General features: G+C 53.4%; 6 protein-coding genes across 6 annotated transcripts; 3 read left to right on the plus strand and 3 right to left on the minus strand.

Annotated features, from left to right (window-relative positions):
- Window positions 1-452: 452 nt before the first annotated feature.
- Window positions 453-2,650, minus strand: EI97DRAFT_435217 (photolyase). Its single transcript, XM_033798808.1, has 2 exons — window positions 1,067-2,650; window positions 453-1,013 (listed from the first exon to the last, which is right to left on the minus strand). Exons 1-2 carry the CDS (start codon window positions 2,422-2,424, stop codon window positions 458-460), a joined length of 1,914 nt encoding a protein of 637 aa, XP_033651921.1. The 5' UTR covers window positions 2,425-2,650; the 3' UTR covers window positions 453-457.
- Window positions 2,651-3,269: 619 nt separating this feature from the next.
- On the plus strand, window positions 3,270-4,144 carry EI97DRAFT_435218 (uncharacterized protein). Its single transcript, XM_033798809.1, has 2 exons — window positions 3,270-3,413; window positions 3,468-4,144. The coding sequence occupies exons 1-2, from the start codon at window positions 3,285-3,287 to the stop codon at window positions 3,810-3,812; spliced, it is 474 nt and encodes a 157-aa protein (XP_033651922.1). The 5' UTR covers window positions 3,270-3,284; the 3' UTR covers window positions 3,813-4,144.
- Window positions 4,145-4,923: 779 nt separating this feature from the next.
- EI97DRAFT_444135 (uncharacterized protein) lies at window positions 4,924-8,159 on the minus strand (the record flags this gene model as incomplete). Its single annotated transcript, XM_033799880.1, has 4 exons — window positions 4,924-5,968; window positions 6,020-6,708; window positions 6,766-7,601; window positions 7,655-8,159. 4 exons carry the CDS (start codon window positions 8,157-8,159, stop codon window positions 4,924-4,926), a joined length of 3,075 nt encoding a protein of 1,024 aa, XP_033651923.1.
- Window positions 8,160-8,919: 760 nt separating this feature from the next.
- Window positions 8,920-9,757, plus strand: EI97DRAFT_435220 (uncharacterized protein). The gene is made up of 2 exons (XM_033798810.1): window positions 8,920-9,042; window positions 9,131-9,757. The coding sequence occupies exons 1-2, from the start codon at window positions 8,993-8,995 to the stop codon at window positions 9,339-9,341; spliced, it is 261 nt and encodes an 86-aa protein (XP_033651924.1). The 5' UTR covers window positions 8,920-8,992; the 3' UTR covers window positions 9,342-9,757.
- Window positions 9,664-11,505, minus strand: EI97DRAFT_435221 (uncharacterized protein). The gene is made up of 2 exons (XM_033798811.1): window positions 10,821-11,505; window positions 9,664-10,770 (listed from the first exon to the last, which is right to left on the minus strand). The coding sequence occupies exons 1-2, from the start codon at window positions 11,419-11,421 to the stop codon at window positions 9,830-9,832; spliced, it is 1,542 nt and encodes a 513-aa protein (XP_033651925.1). The 5' UTR covers window positions 11,422-11,505; the 3' UTR covers window positions 9,664-9,829.
- Window positions 11,506-11,937: 432 nt separating this feature from the next.
- Window positions 11,938-15,067, plus strand: EI97DRAFT_460245 (uncharacterized protein; the record flags this gene model as incomplete). Its single annotated transcript, XM_033801097.1, has 2 exons — window positions 11,938-13,128; window positions 13,178-15,067. The coding sequence occupies 2 exons, from the start codon at window positions 11,938-11,940 to the stop codon at window positions 15,065-15,067; spliced, it is 3,081 nt and encodes a 1,026-aa protein (XP_033651926.1).
- Between the last annotated feature and the right edge of the window lie 4,546 nt (window positions 15,068-19,613).

Below are 19,613 nucleotides of genomic sequence, written 5' to 3' on the forward strand. Positions count from 1 at the left end.
TTCAATTGCGATTGCGGGGTGGGCTTGCAATTCCAGAGACAAAGGGTTGAATTCATTGTTCTTTCATTCCGCCGGATCTGGTCGTGCAGCGGTTGAGGCTATGAGCGAACAAAGAAGATGAACCGTGGAACCACAGATTTTGGAAACCAATGGGTCTGGCTACTCCAAGACCAATTTTCACCGTACATCATGGATGGGAATGTTCAAATAAAATTTGTGGCTGTGGGCCTTTCATGCTGCGCCTTGGTGTCAGTGTACGGATCGTCTATGACCTCTCGTTGCGGGTGAAGGTTACACAGAGCTACCCGAGATGTTCAATCATACCCTAGCTAAGCATACCAGTTTTGTTATCTCGAAAGTTCTAAGCATTTGACTACAGAAATCAAAGTCTCGAAAGTGTGCAAAATCCGCCAAACGTCCCCATCATTCCCGCCGCACCCCCCCAAACAACAGTCCTCTAAGCCGTCTCCCTCCCAATACCCTCCTTGAACCTCCTCAAGCACCTCTCCCTCGCAAATCTATGCTCCACAATCGGCCTAGGATACCCGTTCCTCTCCGCCACCCTCGCCGCCTCACCCCCCGCCTCATACGGATTGTGCACCGCCATCCCCTCCACCTCCCTCAACTCCGGCACCCACTCCCTGATAAACTCGCCATCAGGATCGAACTTCTCGGACTGCGTCCACGGATTGAAGATCCGAAAATACGGCTGCGGATCCACGCCCGTGGACGTGCAAAAGCCCCATCCGCCGTTATTGCTCGCAAAGTCCCCGTCGATCAGGTGCGTCATGAAGAACTGCTCTCCGAGGCGCCAGTCGAGCAGGAGGTGTTTGGCGAGGAAGGAGGCGGTGATCATGCGCAGGCGGTTGTGCATGTAGGCGGTGGCGTGGAGGCAGCGCATGGCGGCGTCGACGATGGGGTAGCCGGTGTGGCCGGTGGACCAGGCGCGGAAGTGCGCATCGTCGTATTCCCAGGTGATGTTTGTGTATTCGTATTTGAAGGGCTTGTGCATGCTGGGAGGAGTTAAGGGCGCGATTGGGTGGAAATGGTTGAGAGGAAGACGCACCAGATATAGGGCCAGTTGCAGAGAACGTGCCTGTAGAAATCCCGCCATGCGACTTCTGATATCCAACTTCTGATTCCTTCGTTGCCGCCATCGAGTTTCCTCGTGCTGTTGGCATCTCTCGCCATCCGTACACTCGTCCGCGCCGCCAGAGTCCCAGCGGCATGATGCATACTCACGCGTGCGGTGCTGTCCTTGGACGGGAAATTCCTCGTATCGTGATACTCTCCGACCTGTTCAGCCAGAAAATGCTGCAGACGATCCAGCGCCGCGGCTTCTCCTGCGGGATACAGCTGCTCCAATCGCTCCTTGAATTCCGGCTCCAATCGTTTGTGGTCCGGGGCTTCTGGTATCTTCTCGTCGAACAAATGGCTGAACCTTCCCGTCCGAAAACCCCTCGAATTTGACGTAGGCGCAGGCGGCTCTTGAAGCACCTCCGGATGCGCATGCAGGTAAGCGACCCACGCGCGAAAGAAAGGCGTATACACCGCGTACTGTTTCCCTGACCCAGTTTTCAACGTCCCCGGCGGAACCACGCAGTCATCATGGTGCGGCCAAAACGCAATTCCCTTCTCCAAGCACTTCTTCACCAGCTTCTCTTCCCGCCTCAACTCATCCGGCTCGTACTCGATATTGCAAAACACGTTCTTTGCGTCCCACTCCTCGCACAGCTCGACAATCCTCTTCGGAACGTTCTTCCTCTCAGGTACCACTTCCATATGCAAAGGGATACCCAGCTTGTTCAACTTCCTCTGCAACACCCGCAGAGATCTGAGTTCGAAATCGCACTTGGCCGGACTCACAAGGTGGGCCTCCCAATCCTGCGGACTGAGGATCCACAAGCCAATCACACCCACGCCCTTCTCTTTCGCCTTCTGGCAGGCAAGACTCAAACCAGTGTTATCACGGATACGGAGATCGCGCTTGAACCAGTGAATTACCGCTTCTCCAGTGGCCTTTCCCGCTTGGTCCCGCGCAGCTTGCGTTGCTTCGAGAGTGGATTCCAGCACTTCGATTGGACGCGGGATATCGTTGGCGTTATACATGGCGCATCTCTCGTTGCTGATTTCGGCGGGATAGAAGCGCCGGTCTACGATTCCTGCACGCTCTTCCGGGCGGGAGTGATCGAAGAAGGGTTCTTCGTCGTACAGGCCTCGGCCATTTGTAACGACAGCGGTACGCTCCGGTGGAGGATCTGCATTGAGGTTCATGGTTCCGATGATATACTCGTCGATCTTCTTCTGGGGTTTTGAAAGCCGCGAACGCTTGTTTGGTGCGCTGCCGGACGGGTCGGTGTAGGCGATTGCGGAGGCGGCGTTGGGGGGAATAGAGCGGGGTGTTGCTTTGCGTTTGGGAGGCATGGTGGAGAAAAAATACGGTTGTGTATATGTTGATACCGAGGACTCAATCGCAAGGAGGTGCTGTGCTGCTGTGCCAGGTCCTAGGGCTGCCTTAAGAACGTATCTCGATTGTCCGAGTAGTCGGAATCGGGTCATCCAAAATTACTGAAAGAAAAAAGGTGTAACTCCCCGCAGAGGTGGGTGCCTGCGAGGTGGAGGAGAGTAGCATTCTCGAGGAACATTGTTTTGATGTTCTTACTGTGATACATCCGTACAAGGGAGGGAGATAGACATGGGGATCGCCACATCCCTGCCATATCGATCGATGACGCGCACCGTTCCCCGATCCATCGCCAAGCACGTACCGCCCCTTTCCACATCCGTTGAGAAAAGCAGGGGGTCGCAGGGGGTCGCAGGGGTTACAAAACAAGGGTTTGGTTGGCTGAAAACCTGCCAAGCAGCCACTTTTTAACACCAGGTCGATCACGTACAGGGTATTGAAAGCAGCTGCAAGGTGCTTAATTGGCCATTTCCAAAGGCCAGTCTTCTTCAGGAGCGAAGGCGTACTGATTACCCACTAGTGGCGCGCTTTCCAGCGGATCTGGAAAGGGGTGGGAGATCCGGGGGATGTGCCGCTTTCAGCCACAGCAGCCACGATCGGGCCCGTATTGGGAAGTCCAGATTGTCGGTGGCATGATAACTCACAATCAAAAGAAGATAGACTCTCAGCTGTGTAGAAAACGTTTTCCCACGCGTGCGCTTGCAATTCACGGTCTGACCAACATGTGCTGAGAACTGCGCTGTTCCTACATCTACAAGGTACGCAACCGTCATCGTCATATCGAAACCCAGATGCAGAAAGCCAATAAAGTGTTGAGTTCATGTTGATTCAAAAAGCCGCAACGGTAGGCCAAACCAATCTATCAAGGGTATCTCTCACGCCCTACCCTAGGGCAACAATCACTGCGCCATGCATACCCGCCGCTCGAAGCACAATTCCCCAAAAAAACGTATGACGCCATAACCATGATCCATCCTTCTTGAAACTGACTCCCAAGCCCTAGAACGCCCATTCCCACATCCAAAATCATACACCCAGAAAAACAGAGTCAAAGAAATTCAATCATCCCGGTATCCTCAACCTCCGAACCCAGCCCACCACCGAACCCAACCCGAGCATCCCCTCCATCCCCCCCTCCGGCCCATCCCTCCGCGTCTTGCCCCCGAAACCACTACTCTCACAAGAACAAGAGCTTCCCAGTGGCAACGACTCCTTCACATCCACCGCATCTACTCGTTTCCGAGACGCGAAAAACCTGCCTGAGAGGCGAGCGGAACGGGAGGTGTGGGACGGCCGGCGTTCGGATGGTGTAGAGGATATGGGTCTGGTTTCTGGTGCCGGGCCGTAGGGGAAGGTGGATGGGGAAAAGGGGCCGCGCGGGCGAGAGTGGGATGATCCCATTGCGCTGGTTGGTGCTTTTGAGAGTTCGGGTAGCGGTTGTAGGTTGGGAAATCTCGGAGACGGACAGAGCGTGGTTGGATGACTTGTGGTGCTAGTTCTTCTCTTGACGACGGCGATTATGATCCAGTCACCAGTTCCGGTGTGTTGTAGTTGTATTGTACTCTTCGAACGTAGACACCTGGGGGAAGGAAATTCGTAAGGTTATCCGTGTAGAAGTAAAAGATTCGTTATAGCGAATGCGCGGCCCGCACGTCTTTGTTCTTCAGAATGGGTTATATGAAGAGATAGATGTATTGGACGCTCCCTGGAATTAAGAGAAACTGTCGCTCGATGGCGTCCTCAAAAGACTTCGAGAAAATATGTACATGCAAACCAGCTACTACCGGCAGCGAGAAACACGATTCTTATACCAACCCATGGGAACCCTAGAACCTGTCTTCTCCAAATTAGGGCCATATAGTACAAGGTACGTCAGCGCCTCGAACGTTCTACTGTACCTGACATCAATCGACGTAAGACACATGAATGGGTCGGCCGGGATTCGGGCCCCAATTTATTTCCGACGATGGCAATGTGGGAACCCCGAGCACCGAGAAGACGGAGTTACAGTAGGTAGGCTATGGTTCGATGACCACCTGATTTGTCGCCTCAGGCCACACGGGAGCTCTCCGGCTCGTGCGGTGGGGGCAAAGTATGCGGCTTTTCTCGTTGGTACAGGACAAAACAGACGAGGTACACTAGGTACGACTCCAGTACGGGCCCAGAACAGTGAAGAGGGCAGTACGACAGTAGGAGGCGAATGCCCCGCTGGCGTCATTGTAACAAGAGAGAGTAAGAGAGGATGTAAGCTAGTCCGTTCCCGGTAATCAAGTCGAGTCATGCTAGTGAATCTAGAACCATTGCTTCCACCATTCTTCTGCAATATGCATGTGGCTGCTACTGCACAATCACGCTTATTCGCTCCAGAAAATGCAACCAATACATTATCATATCCTATAGTATCTTATCAAAGAAATGAATTTCGGCGCACAACTCCCCAACGTATAAAATCCGCCCTTTTACAAATGCCTCCTCGCCACAGTCGCATTGCCTCCATTCCCACCAACCCTGAAGCTCTCTGGCGGGCCATTGTGACTCTCCCTCACGCCGCCCAGATCAACAACCACCTTCTGCAGCACGACATTGGCCTCCACAAGCCACAATTTCAGCGTATGCTTCCCCTTCTCAACCGCGCCCCAGCTCGTGGTGTTGTACCACGCACTCTGCGCAACAGCAGGGCGCCAGCCAACCGGGAATTCAGGTTGAGGTTGGTCGATGACGTATTGCCTGCGCTGAGGGGGGAGGTCATCGAGCTGGGCGATGTAGGCGAGAGGCTTCTTGGGGTTGACGTTGAGGGTTGGAGAGAGGATAAGGGTAACGTTCAGCCCCTTTGTGGCCGGGGTGGAGGTGAAGGTGTAGAAGTCGTATTCGATGAGCGGGGCGGTGGATGTGGTCAGTGACTCGGCTCGATTGTTGTTGAGCTTGATGCCGGAGAGCGTGCGGCCGTAGTGCGGAAGAACCTGGATGCTGAGGTCGCCTGCGGGCGTCATGCGCGTCCAGTGCTCGGCTTCAAAGGAGACATAGCCGGCCGTTTCGACGAAGCCGGACGTGAAGGTGGATGGGAGCGCCGTGTTGTTGATTTGGAGATTGATGGTGGGCGTGCCGAATTGGGTGCCGTAGTCGGTAGAGGAAGTGATGTTCAAGACGGACTTCTTGCCCGAGCCGGAGGCGATCTGGCTCCAGTCGATATCGATGTAGACGCGGACGTCATCGGACTCGGGAGACAGAGTGCCTGAGCTTTGCGTGAGCTTGATGAAAGGCTCGGCTTGAATGTTCCATTTCGTGGTCTGGGTTCCGACATTGAAGATGTCGATCCATCGGTGGGGTGTATAGGGCGTGATCAAAGCAAGGTCGAGGGAGCCTCCGCCGTTAGAGTGCCAGATATCGTCGCCCGGAACGGTGCCATTGCTGCCTTCAACCGCAACACCGAGGTCGCCAGCAAGGGAGCGCTCGAAGTTCATGACCCAGCGTAGCATAGGTGATGTCTGGCGCATGGGCTGTTGCCTGCGAATCCCGTTAGTCTGTGGTAGACTTACGGCGAACCGAATAACTCACCAATAGCCTTGATAACCAAGATGTGTCTGGTCCATCATATGGTTCCACTTTCCACCCAGGAGGCTATGGTATTGAACAGTCAAATTATGATCCTTCTTCATTCCATCAAGGACACGCTGGAACCACCTATTAGCACTGTTACGCGCCTGACCAGAATAGATGATATTTCTAGCGCCCGCAACCTGGATATCAATGAAATTACCTCCCGCAAGAACAGGGTGCAGAATCATCTCAAAGAAAGACGGCTTCTGCGCGTCAGGGAGACTGTCGTACACAGCCTGGGCCTTCTTACCCAGTGCCTCCCATTCGGCCAGGATTTGGTCGGCCTCCTCGTAGTTCAGCACGCTGTACGTCTTTGGCTCGACAAGCTCGAACTTGCGCATGTTCGCCAAAAATCCGTACCGGTCAACGATGTCAGAGATGGTCTTTGCGTGCTTAGCGTCGAATGTGCGCGCTGCCCAGCTCTCGATCCATTTGGGGACGCTCTTCTCATCGTAAGCATCGATATCATAAGCGATGTCGAACCAGTGAGAAATCGGGATCTCGTAGGGCTTGATGTCTCCGACATTGACAATCCAAAGGCGATCGGCCTCGCGGTCCTTGGCAAGGCGCATCTGGTCGTACGTCTTTTGGAGTTGGATGGTGTTGATCCACTTGTAGTTCTGTGGGTCCCCGACATAGTCAAAGTGCTTTAGATGGCGTTAGTAACGTTCCGCTTTGGCTCTATATGAATGATCGGTACTCACATAGTAGACACCAGCACCTCCAGACCTCTTCTTCTCGTCACCAACAGGGAGCCTGCGGATATTCTGCCAGTTGTCCTCGGTCCACAGCAGCGTGACGTGATCGGGCACCTTCATCCCCGCCTCAAAGTAGTCCTGCACCTCCTTGTATAAACACCACATCTGCGGAACTGCGGACGCATTCCCGTACACTTTGTCCAGAATGTCTTGCTGGGCATTGACAACGGCTTCCAACACATCCGTCTGCACATCAGGAGTCATAGCAGTGTCGTGATAACCGCGCATGCCAACAGTGACGACGTTCTCGTAATTCTTGGCGCGGACGGCGCCCTCCATGAAGAATTCGTAGAGACTCGCATTGTTTGTCGCCCACTGCCAACCCGCCTCGCCACCCTTGCCGAAGACTTTCCACTCTTTAGTAGCACGCACCATCGGTTCGGTATGCGATGAGCCCATGACAATGGCATACTCATCGGCCAGAGGTTGATTGCGCGGGTCATCGACATTGAACATGCTACCCCACATGGCAGGCCAGAGGTAATTTGCCCTCAGACGGAGCAAGAGTTCAAAGACATGGGAGTAGAAGTCTGCGCCGAAGGCAGATCCCCACTGAGACTGGGGGTACCTCTTATTCACCCACCCGGTAAGGGCAGGTGCCTCGTCATTGATGAAGAAACCACGGTACTTGACGGAAGGCGTTTTCTGGACCTTGGTGGTTGGGAGCGCGTAGATGGAATCGTGGGACTTGGAGGCAACGTCTGCGAACCAATGCCATGGCGAGACACCGATTTGCTCCGAGACATCGTAGATACCGTAGATGGTGCCACGCCTATCGCTTCCTATGGTGGTTTAGCTTTTGCATCCGTTTAGCCCAGTTGTACGAGAAACCTACCGGCAATAACCAATGCTTCCTTGGTGCCCTTTGTAGGGTTCTTGATCACAGCACTGACGTAGGCTTCCCATTTGCCCTTAATCTTGCTAACATCGAGCTTTCCCTCCTTGATCAAAGCATCGATCAAGCTAGAGTTACCAATGGTACCCGCAATGATTGTGCCACCTTGGTTTCCGTGCGACTTGTGAGAGCCTCCCACAGTCCAGTCCTTGCTGATACCGGTGACGTTGAAGATGGTCTCCGCACTCTTGGTGCCCTTCCCTTGCACGGTCAAGGAGCCATTGACTCCAGTGACACGGCCAAAGTCGACGGCGAGATCGTGTGCCGCACGAAGGACACCAGGCCAATCTGCGCCGTCAAGGAGGATGTTGACGGGGGACGAACGGGTAGCAAGCAGCAGGTTCCCCTTGCCAGGCTTGAAGTCAATGGTTGGCTCCCGGTCCGCAGAGACGAGGTTCGCGGTAAAGAGCAGGGAGCTCACAAGGAGCTTGGAGAGGAGCCCCATGGTTGCTTGCTCTCCGGATCAGGCAGAACGAATGTTGATCGACTGGATACCGGACCTCAACTGCAACTCTTGCGGGGGCACCTCGTGGATATTTATTACTTTTGGAGGGCCCTGGGGTAGATCTCCACATGGAGCATGATTCCCCTTAATAATGGCAACGTGCGGATACATTGGACTATCCACATGAACCCAATTCCCAGGAACGACTAGCCCTCCGCGATGCACGCCGAGCATGCGTCCCATAGTGACGATCCCGGGTATTCCGTCTGGATAAATTGGACATTCCGTATTTCTTCTAGAAACTCGATCTCAAGGTCCTTGGCCATGGTACGAGCCTCCATTGGCGCATTTGGTGTCTTGATGCTCAACAGACGATAACTGCGTCTTGGGATGTCCAATTCACTTGGGGGTTTCTGGGCTAGGGACGTCGTGTACGAAGCAAATTCTTCCGGTAGTGCACTTTCCAACGTCGACTCCCTCTTTTTGTGTGGGCAAGGATTGTCCCTCAATTCCACTATCGAGCAGCGGGAGTATGGGGCTTGGAAACGGGTCCTCGGGTTGAAGGAGACCACGGCATGCCTTGTCGTCCCTCTCCAGGCCGTTGACCATCTGGCTAAATTTGTTGAACCGTCAGGGCCGGAACCGTAAGCCCGCAACCCCCCACAGTACGCTATCCCCTGAACGAGTTAGCGTACCATGTAACAGCCGCGGTTAGCCAAGCATCGCGGCGGACTGGTAGGATTTTGATCATCAAAAATCATCAGGGCCGAGTCATTCTCCACGACCCACAAGAGATCCGGTTCGAAGTGTTGAAGGTTTCCCGCTTTTTCACAATGGCCCAGGGTGCAATCAAGAAGGCCAACAAGGCCAGTAGTGCCAGGAAGTATGTCCACTCCCCCTCACTGTCAAAACCACTTCGCACCCGTCCATGAACAGCTCTTGAAGCATACACTAACCGATCTCGCATTCAGGCCCTCACAGACCGGCCCCAAGCGCGGCTCGCGCGTAATCAAGCCGAAGAAAGCGTCCTTGATCTCTCAGCAAAAAATCAAGAAGAAGGTCGCCGCGGGTCTGACTGCGAAGACGGAGAAGTTGCTGGGAGAGAAGGCGGGACATCTGGAGATGTTGAGGGGCGGGAAGAAGGAGAAGAAGGAGGAGAAGAAGGGTGCGAAGAAGGGATGAGCGTCCTGTGGAGGGAAACAAGATCTTCAAAAAGTTACAGCTACCAGCTGTGCCATCGGCATGTGAGAAGGGCTTGGGCGTCGGATGGACTGTCCTGGCAAAGCGCATTGCTATGATGCGACCTCTGCTAAGAGAGGATAAGAGCATACTCCGACGATCAGGTATGTGGTCAAGGAGAACGACAGGATTTGAGGTTGGGGATAAATCGGGGAATGGTGCTGAATTGTCAGGGGCACAGCGCGCTGCAGTACCTGGTAACCGCAGAGTCGGAACGTGCACAGCGGACTGTAAGAGACTTGAAAAGCAGAACCTCAATCTTATGATCGGGAGATGCTGCCGTAAATTCATCATGTTGCAGAGGCGTGAAGCCTACAATAGCACTGGACATCCACACAATGAGATATCCCTGGGTTGATACTACTCCACAAATCCCAGCTCCACCGAGAACATATCCTCGTGTAAAAGGGTAGGAACGCTTCAACGCTGACTCAAATGATTCCAGCACGCGCTGCCTCACCGCCACCGGCTTCAACAACCGCCTCCCGTGCCTTTCCCCTTCCAATACCTCCCTCACCAACACCCATCCGGCGAGCAACATACCGCTGCGCAACAATACCGACAGCAAGACCGATCGTCTCCTCCATCCACTCGGCTACCCACTCGCGAGGATCTACACCCCCGCTTGCAATGATCTCTTGGATCTCGGGTGGCAGATGCGAGTTGCTCCCTTCCGCGTCTTCAGCAACAGGCGCGTCAAGCCACTGCACCCACTTAGCCGGAAAGGCTTGACTGAGCCCCTTGAAGCTGATGCTGTGAATGGGATCGTGGAGATAGACGGCAAACGTGACGAGCTCGTCCTCTTCCTTCGGCTCCTGCACACCTTCCGTCTTCTCCGCATCCGATGATGCTGAGCTTGCGAATAGGTCCTCCGGAGCCGGGTAGCTGACGGCCTGGAGGGCAAGGAAGATGTCGCTGCTCCTGACGGGATTCGATTCGCTGAGGACCTGGGTGGCATGTTTCGCTGCTTCCTCGACTCCGCCACGGGCCGCGAAGAACTCGTTCGCATAGGTCTCAGCGCTGACGCGAGCAAGCTTCGTGCCTTCAACCAGCCCCTTCACGACCCCCAAGTCACGCTTGTCGGTGTGGCGCCACCAGGGGCCGTCGTTCCAACCGCTGCCTCCTCCCCTGAAGCCATCGAGAGAGCCTCGATGCGTTGATTCAGATCCCCGTTGGATGACCATCAGGTCTCCTCCCTCCACTTGCTCCATGACGGTGGAGAAGGTCTGATAGATGATGGGATCAAGAGAGGGGTAGCCGATCAGGTCGTGAGTGATGTGTATTTGAAGTCGTTCATGCTGAGAGATGGGAGGAGCTAGGGTATGGAGGATGTTTGTGAAGGTTGGCAATGCGCGTTTTTGGAGTTCACCTCCTGTGATGAATTAGTATGTCGAATATCAAACGGAGGTCCTGCAGAGATACCGATGCCCTTCAATGCACCTAGTGCTCCCACATTCCCTCGTACTTGTTCCGCCCACCGCTGTGCTTCCTGGCTCTTCTGAATCTCACTCAACGCTGCTTCAGCCTGCTTCTTGGCGGCATTCGCTGTAGCGGTCGCAGTGGAAAGGAGTCCGCCCCACCATCCTCCAGACGATTGCTTCGGTTCGGGTGCGGGCTTCTGTGTATCCTCCTCTTCAGTAGGCGCAAAGCTCTGATGAAATGACCTCGCACTCTCCCCAGACTTTCTCGGCGCCTGCGTCTTTTCCTCGCTGGTACGACCAGAACCCGTTGACGACGGTGTTGCGATGCCTGCGCGGCGGGGATTGCTGGAGGTGGTGGAGGATGACGACAATTTAGGGGTGTTTGGACGACTTGATGGTCTCGGAATCTCGGGGCGCTGATACTTCTCGAGGGCCTCTAGCTCCTCAAGCTCCCTAAGAGCAGCATCATCAGTCTCTGTGGTGTGGTCTGCACCCTTGCGCCCAGCTTTGGTGCCCTTAGAGCTCTTAGGCGGAGGTGCGGCTGGGGCCTCCGCTTCCATTTCGAGCTCGGCCAGCTGCTCTTCGAGAGTCTTCTCCGGCATGCTGAAGAGCGAGAATGCTGACTCAATACGGACAATGTAGTGGAGTGAATGTGCGAGGGTACAATAGCAGTACGTGAAGATGAACGACTATTGTTGACGTTCTCCTCAAATGTCCGTCATTATCGGCGGGAATTCTGATTGGCTGCTGGGAGACGCTAGCGCCTTGGAGCGGATTTACTACAGGGCAGCCACACGACAAAGATCACCAAAACCACCTCCTCCTCCTCCTCCTCCTGCGCAGCAACAGGATCCATCATTCCTGCTTCTTTTTTCTGTTCGAGACGCTCCGGCGCTCCATCTTTGTTTCCTCGTGGAAATCCTTGCAACTGACGCTCGGATTCCATACTTCTATTTTCGCTTAGACCGGGCGCACGCATAGCGGCCACCCTGACCGGGCTGACTATCACCACGTTACGCACGTGTATACAAGAAGCGCCGTCATTTTAACGTCGACTCCAACATTTCTCTTGCGCCGCTTCTTTCTCTTCATTTAATCCTCACATAGCGATTACCATCATGGCTGGGCCACGAAAACCCCCGCCGCGAGCATCGCAGCAGCAGCGCAATGCAATCGTTGAGGAAGAACCAGCCATGCGCACCCGTTATGGCAGAGGAGTGAAATCCACACCAACGAAGACTGAAGCCACTGCCATTTCAAAGGCAAGCCCGACTCAAGCAAATGGCTCCATTGACGGAAAAAGGCGAAAACGTTACTTCTCACCCACCTTGTCGCCGCCCGAGACTCGTGGTCCTTATGCGGAATATACAGCCCCTAACCTCATCATTCGTGGTCTCCCAACCCAATTTCTACAAGAGCTTGCCGACAAGGAGACGCGAAACCAGAGGAAACAGCGTCTATATGCCGGCCAGTTCACCCAGTCCGACCTCGAAAACGACACTTCATCTGACGAAAGCGATGTCCCAACGCCTCCTCCTACTTCTGCCCGCGGTCGAGGTCGCGGTGGCGGTCGTGGTGGACGCCCCCGCGGCAGAGGACGAGGAAGGGGTCGTGGAACGGCACCAGCAGTCTCTCGTCATTCAACCAGTATCTCTCCTCTTCGCACACGCAAGCCTCGCGGTCGTCAGCCAAGCCATCATTCTGAAGAAGAGGATGATGGTGAAGAGAAATCAGCCAATCAGAGCGCAGAGATGGAAGGCGCCAAGCCTTCGCCTCTTCCGAATGAGGATATTCTCATGATGGATGCGCCAGACATCGAAGAGGAAGACAAGAACTGCGAGACTAATCGAGATGCACCACCGCAGTCGTTTACTCCCCCGGGCTCACCCCCAACAGGGTTGCCCTCCGGTATCCAGGAGGACGTCCGTCAACCAGCACTCACTGTACCCACCATCAAGGTCGCTCGGAATTCGTCCTCACAGACACCTCAGAATGGAACCTCGACTGAGGAGACCACGCCGGTCATGGAACTCATCGATCCTGAGGATGACGTTCTTTCCAACTCCGACTTCCCTGGGCCCTGGGTAGAAGACCATGTTCCCCCAGCTACAGAGGCCGAGGCCGAAGACCGTGCAGACTTCCTCCTTAAAAGACGGTTTAAACCATTGACCGATGTCGAAACAATCATTTCTAGCCTGAACAAGTTTAATCCCGCCCAGCGTAGCACTGAAAACCTGTATCGGTTGGCCGAGAACACGCAACGAATTCTCCTAGAATGGCAGAACGAGTATCTCCGCCTAGACAAATTGGTGCGCTTTCAATCTCAGTTCGCTGGACCTCTGCTGACATGTCATATAGGCCGCGCCGCACTTACATCCGCCGAAGAAGCCTGCCCATGGCGGACGTATTCCCCTTGATCCTCTCGTGTACGAAGACATGAAAGAAGCGGATCTGTATGGTTACATCTACGACGCCAGGAAAACTCCCGGCACCCAGGATCCATTCGCGCAACGCCCTGGCGCTCAGAAGACCGGTAAGCGCGAACTCCGTCAGAGACGCGGTCGTGAGAATATGGAATCTGGTGCTCCCAGCGAAGAAGAGCAAGAGCCTGAAAACGAACCTACCGGACCTGGTAGACGACAGCGTCGAGCAACTCGCCGCTTTGAACCTACGGAGCAGAATTCAGGTGCTACGACTCCGAAAAAGAATACTAACGGCTGGGGCGGCGCTCGAAAGCGAGGCGTTAGCAAGTTCGCACCAGCAGCATCGGAGACCCCTGAGCCGGATGGCCGTCCTGCTAAGAGGGCAAAAGTCGCGCCCAAACCCCTTCCTCACCCTCGTATACAGGAGATGCGCGAGGAATCGGTCGTTACCACTTCTGGCGACGAAGGTTCTCTTCAGACAGAAGCCCAAGAAAGACCGCCACCAGTTGTTGAGGAGCACCGGAAGCGCGGACGTCCTGCTGGCAGCAAGAATACAGGCAGACGGAGCGACTATGGTATCAAAAAAGGACCTCGAAAGAAGAACGTGGAGACACCAGCTGCTCCTGCAGCGATAGCACCAGCTCCCGTAGCAGGGTCTCCAGCTCCTCCAACGGTCTTGCAATCTATGAGAGAAGGCCAGAGCCAGTTTCCTCTTGAAACGCGTCCTTCTCCGCCGCCTCAACAGCATCCTGTACCCCACGAGCGGCCGCACCCACCCGCCCAAGCCATGGCGCAGCCGGTTGCAACGGTCTTTCAAGCGACTCCCCAACCATTGGCTAGACCAGATTCACATATGAATGCCGCTTCCCCTATGAGCAATCCGCCGCCAGATGCGTATATGCACACAGCGCCGCTCCATCAGTACGTTCAGCCCTACGCCGAAGAGGCAACCCCTTCTCCCGTCTCAGTCGCAAAGGGAGTCAAAACGCGCGTGAAGAGCGAAAAGCGCAGCCAGTCCATGACTATCTGGTGGGCGGAACGTAAAGCGAGGCAGAAGGAGATGGAAGCAGCCAACGCGGCCGCTGGCGGAGAGGCTGCCAGCCCCAAACCCGACGGCAGCGGCACTACGAGCAAGGGCAGCACCCCCAAGCCGCCCAGCAGACGTGGCAAGGCACCGCGAGCGGAACACCCTCTCCAACCCTATCCTGATCCCAACTTCATGCAGCACGACCAGATGGGCTATCTCACTCCTCATCCACCGCCTCCCCATGGCCTCCCACAGTATCCTAACCCGCACCTCCCGCCCATGGACCATCAGCACCATCCTCAGCGCATCCAACCCGGCCCTTCAGTACCTCCACACGCCCCACCGCCTCACCTAGTACAACTCCACACCATCCCACATCACCAACCCCTTCCTCAACCACCTCCCGGTCACGCCATCGTCCTCCACCCGTCCCCTCTCGCTGCTCTACCGACCACCACCGGGCCTCCACCTCTCGCCCCCGCACCCCCTCCGCTCCATCACTCCGCGCCGCATACGCAGCAGAGGCAAATGCCCGCTCTTGCACCCGCGCCAGGTCCGATTCCCCAGCTCAAGAGCTATCCTTCCCCGTATGGAGCCAGAAGGGGCAAACCAGGCGCCAGCAAACAACCAGTAGCGCTTGCACCCGCGCCATCACCGGCCGGCTTTGCCCCAATGACAGGAGCGCCGGAAACCGGGAGAGAGAGGGAGATGTCGTTCAAAGTCCTCGTTCCAGGACCACCGCCCTCGCAGGGCCCGCAGGGTGGTGGTGTGGCTGGTGAGGGAGGAAGTAGGGGATAGAATCCTTATGCGATGTCTCAGTATCCGGTACCTGCGAGGATGGAGAGTTTGGGAGCTCGAGCAGGGTTTGGAGTAGCAGTGCCAATGCCTCCGCCTTGTTGCGTTGTAATGGAGCGAGCTGTTGTTCTTCGGGGACCGCAGGCACCGCAAGCATCAGGGTGGGGTGGACAAGGGAATGAACCAGGGAGTGTGGGAAACAGTCGTTCTGGTGTGTGGCACCGGCAGCAAATTCAAGAATTTGTGCAGTGGGAAGATTACAGTCATTTCGGGGATGAAGAAGAGTGGGAGGGAAGACGGTGGGATTGTCGAGGAAGCGAGAGATTTGGAGGCACGATGTCGAGTGGAGGAGATATGGTATTGAGAGGAGAGAGTGGGGCGCCGTTTTTCTCGGTAATGGAGACGGGCGAGTATATGCGTACACGACATCATTGTCATCGCTAGGAGATGGGCGGGCGCTCGTCTTCTTGAACTTAATGATGGCTTGCGGGGTTTATTTTTGTTTTGCTTCACTGCCTCACCTCGTTGGTTAGAGGTTGGAGAATGGGATGGGATGGAATGGGTGTACGCGATATGGACTAATGAAGATTATGCTATGCTTTCGTTATACCGGTGCTGTTACTGCTGCTGATTCCTCGTCCCCTTTGAAGTCATGTGCATTACTACCCTAGGTCTACTAAAGTGTCCATGTGAAGAAAGGATATACCGCAAGATCACATCTATATACAGGCAAGTCTTTGAAGCTTCCCATGTCAAAAAGAAGCACGAAATGAAGATAATTCCCACTCATGGAGCGTGCCGCGCAGTTAACAAACATTCTTTCGGCAAGTTGAGTATTCTTCTTGGTGGAGGCCATGGAAAACATGGAACCAAGTTCCTTTATTTTTAAAGCTTACGGAGGAGGGTGTAGGTAAGAGGGAAAGAGGGAAAGACGCAGAGAGGCTGGGGAGTTTTATGGTTGCGATGTGTGTATGTTCACCTTCCTCGTTTTATAGTGTACGCTAGGGTACCCTACACGGTGGAAGACGAACACATGGTTCAGCCACTCAATCTTTTTGATTTCAATTCAAGACATACTTGAAAGGGATACATGTCTTTTTCAAAAAATGAAGCCAAGGGATGTAGGAGGGAGAGTCAGCCTGGCGGAAGCCCTTGGATTTATATATGCAGCGGTCACGGTCTACCCTATGTATGAATGTGCATTTTATACCCGTCCAAGGCGGACTCTGAGCACGAAGGCCACATAAGTGAGCAGCTCAATGCTTTCGATTTTGGTGGGCTTCCAACACATACTTGGAAAGGGCACATGATTTTTAGAAGACGAGGAGGGGAAGGGGATTTAGGTGAGGAAATGGGAAGGAAGAAGATGGCGATTTTATAGTTACGACCTCTATGTGCACTGAACATCTACAAACCCGTTTTTGGTTTGTGGAGAGCACGACGAACACATGAGTGAGCCGCTCAATGATTTCGATTTGGCTGGAGTTTCCAAACACATGTTTTTGATTGAATGGGCACTTTTAGAGAAGGTGAACAGGGAGGTTTAAGTAAGGAAGGAGGAGGTAGAAAGAGGGCAGTTTTATATAGTTGTGAAGAAGTAATGTGCACTGCATCTCTCCGTTTTTTGTGTGCGACCCGCACGACAAACCATATAATGCAACTGACGTGGATTTTGAGAGAGCTCAGCAATGTATAAGGCGTGCATATGCCAATTTTAGTTGGTATGAAGAAGGACGTTGATAGCAATTATATTCAGGGGCAGTTAGTCACCTGCGTAGATGGTGAAGAAGGGTTAGGGGAGTCGAAAGGGACAGATATGTTCGAATCAATGAAGTATTCACATTGGGATCTGAAATTGCCTGTCAAAGTTTGACGGTGATTATAATCACCAAGTCTCACAAACCACTCGAACATGCCATCAAATCAGAACCAACACATGCTCGTTACTGCCGATTCAAATCTAGGCAAAGGGACAGTCCTCCACATGCCCATTCTCTGGTCTCTTCTTAGCCACAATCGGAGCATATTGCCTCTACCAGAGCACTTTAGTTGCAGAATTCGGATTTTGTGTACGGAGAGAAAGTGGGTTGCAGGACCAGTATTTATATCCCCGTCCCTGCAAAGAGGTCAAGTGACACATCTAGGCGGTTGATCAAGGATTAGAGACCTCGACCATACGTACTCTCAATCAGATGTTGCTGAGTGTTATCACCATTATCATTATCACTTCGCTTCCAAGCTACGCCTAGCGGTAGCGTCTAGAGCCCGCTTTTGTTACACTCCAGGCCAGGGGACATATCGTGGGTTTGATACCGTTTTGTTGTAGACTGCGGAAGCTTTGAGGAAGGGGGGAAACAGCGTTGCAGGATAGGGGTTTATATATGTACTCGCTGGCAGGAGAAACGCATCTTTCGCAATGACACTGGATCTCTTCGATGGAGCATGTATACCCAATGTCCTTAGTAACTAGCAAACGTACTTTCTCGGGAACATGCGGCGACGGCTTTTCATTTTGGTTATTCTGTAGGACAAGCAATGCAGGGCAGATCGACGTCACTAAGTTACCGTAGATACAACACTCTTATATACTTCCTAGGGCGCCCGCCGCTCAGTACTCTAGCACTATAGGTAACTTCCAGAACGAGAGAGACGAGTCTGCCGGCTTCATACACACAGAGGATTAGGTAAACAGCATAGCGATGGACTTCTGAGACGGAGCGAGAAACCCATGCAACCTGAGAAAGAATCATCTCGTAGATAGGTCGTAGGTGATGAAATTCATCACTAGCACAATAGGGGTTCTTCTTGTGCGCTGTAGGAACTTTCCCATCAGTCCGGCTGAGATACACCGGCGCCCGGGAACATGTTTAGCTTTGCGATGCCTTCGAATTTTTGAGGCCGTAGAAGACAGTCTGTGGGAGAAGAGAATCAGTATACCCTTACGAGAATTAGCGTTTATATAGTTTTCCCCCGGAGTACTAAAGCCAGGAGTATAAGGGCATCACGGAAATAATCAGGTTAATTGCATCAGACATTTTATAGTTTTGCACATTAGACGCACTGCCAATCTTCGAGTAAGGATTGGTGCAAACGATCACTATCACTACCAATTCAAATCCGGCTACAGATACGACAAACAAAGCAAAAGACGCCGTAACACGCGGCGGACCACATACGGCTAGAAAGCTTCCTTCAGACACGCAGAGGGATCCCACTTCCATCAGCCACACCGTCGCGTGTCTTGGATTTTGATTCAGTGGCAGTAGAAAGGCGGAGTGGAGGGGCATAGGAAGGGAATTCCCAGGCTTTATATAGAAGAGAGAGGGCGCAGGCAAAGCACAGACGCATTACGATGTTTACTAGGCTTTCCAAAAGAGATCAATGTGGAGGCGTTCCATGTTGGCGGATACAAACGTATCTGACATGAGAGAATTCTTGTTGAGCTTTAGGACACGAATCACACACCCTATAAAAGGCACTGTTTTCATGACATGTGTGACCCTGGAAGGGCTACGAACTGCATACGCTAATAGTGATGATATTCACTGCTAGAATGCGCTCTAACACTAACCAACCAACAACCCCCTCTGCACCAGCACTCCTGGAAACTTCACAATATGAGCAGAATTACTGGAACCCATCCCCGCAACCCGCAACCCCGGCCGGGGAACCCCTCTCTTGACTTTGTTTGGAGCACATTGGTCAGGATTCTCACGACATAACCCATGGCCGGGTCTGGTTAATCAGAACTTGATGGAATTTTAGGAAAGAGGAAGACACAGGAAGACTACTCGGCGAGATTTATAGACGGATGTGCATGTGGATTTCAAATGTCTAATTAGATAACATGCATATTCATGATATGCAATCCAGCCGAGCAAGCGGTGAGAAGGTGCAATCGTTGGTGACGACGAAACCCATCACTACGGCGCCTTAATAGCATTACGCCCGCCTTGTCTACGCTGATCTCACACATCGACTCTGCAAATGCGGACTTGGAAACACGCATGCACAGCATGAGGCCAGAGTAGTGGTTGAAGCCTATTTTGAAGAGAACAAAGATTAAGAACATCAAACTGGCCAGGCGTGATTGCAGACTCCGCATAACAGAGGAGTTGTTTTAGTCTGAGCTGATGATGATGCACGTTATCATTACCACCTTGCACTCATCGCAAATTGTCCATCGAAAAGTCATCAGACGACTCGTAGACGGCGAGATCTCGCGGCGCGGTGTTCATCCATGTTTTTACACCGGAAGACTCCATACTTCCTCCCGCACGCTGTTTCCAGAGGTCTGTTCCTTTGGTAGGTTGAATGAAAGGAAGGATGCAAGCTAGCACCCTAGCGGTCAATATAGGATATTGTGCAACAGAGGTGAGAGACACATAAGGTCAAAGTGTGATAGTCAGGTAAAACATCATGTGGAAATAACGGGCTTGGACGTATGTATGATAAGCCCCTGGCCTTTGTCGTCGGTCAATCTCTTTCGAGTTCTGCGCTCCCGCTCAATCTGCAAACCTGCAGGAGCTACCGTAAGGAAATCTGTATG

Source organism: Westerdykella ornata (genome assembly GCF_010094085.1).
Source record: "Westerdykella ornata strain CBS 379.55 unplaced genomic scaffold EI97scaffold_20, whole genome shotgun sequence".
Taxonomy (NCBI): Eukaryota; Fungi; Ascomycota; class Dothideomycetes; order Pleosporales; family Sporormiaceae; genus Westerdykella; species Westerdykella ornata.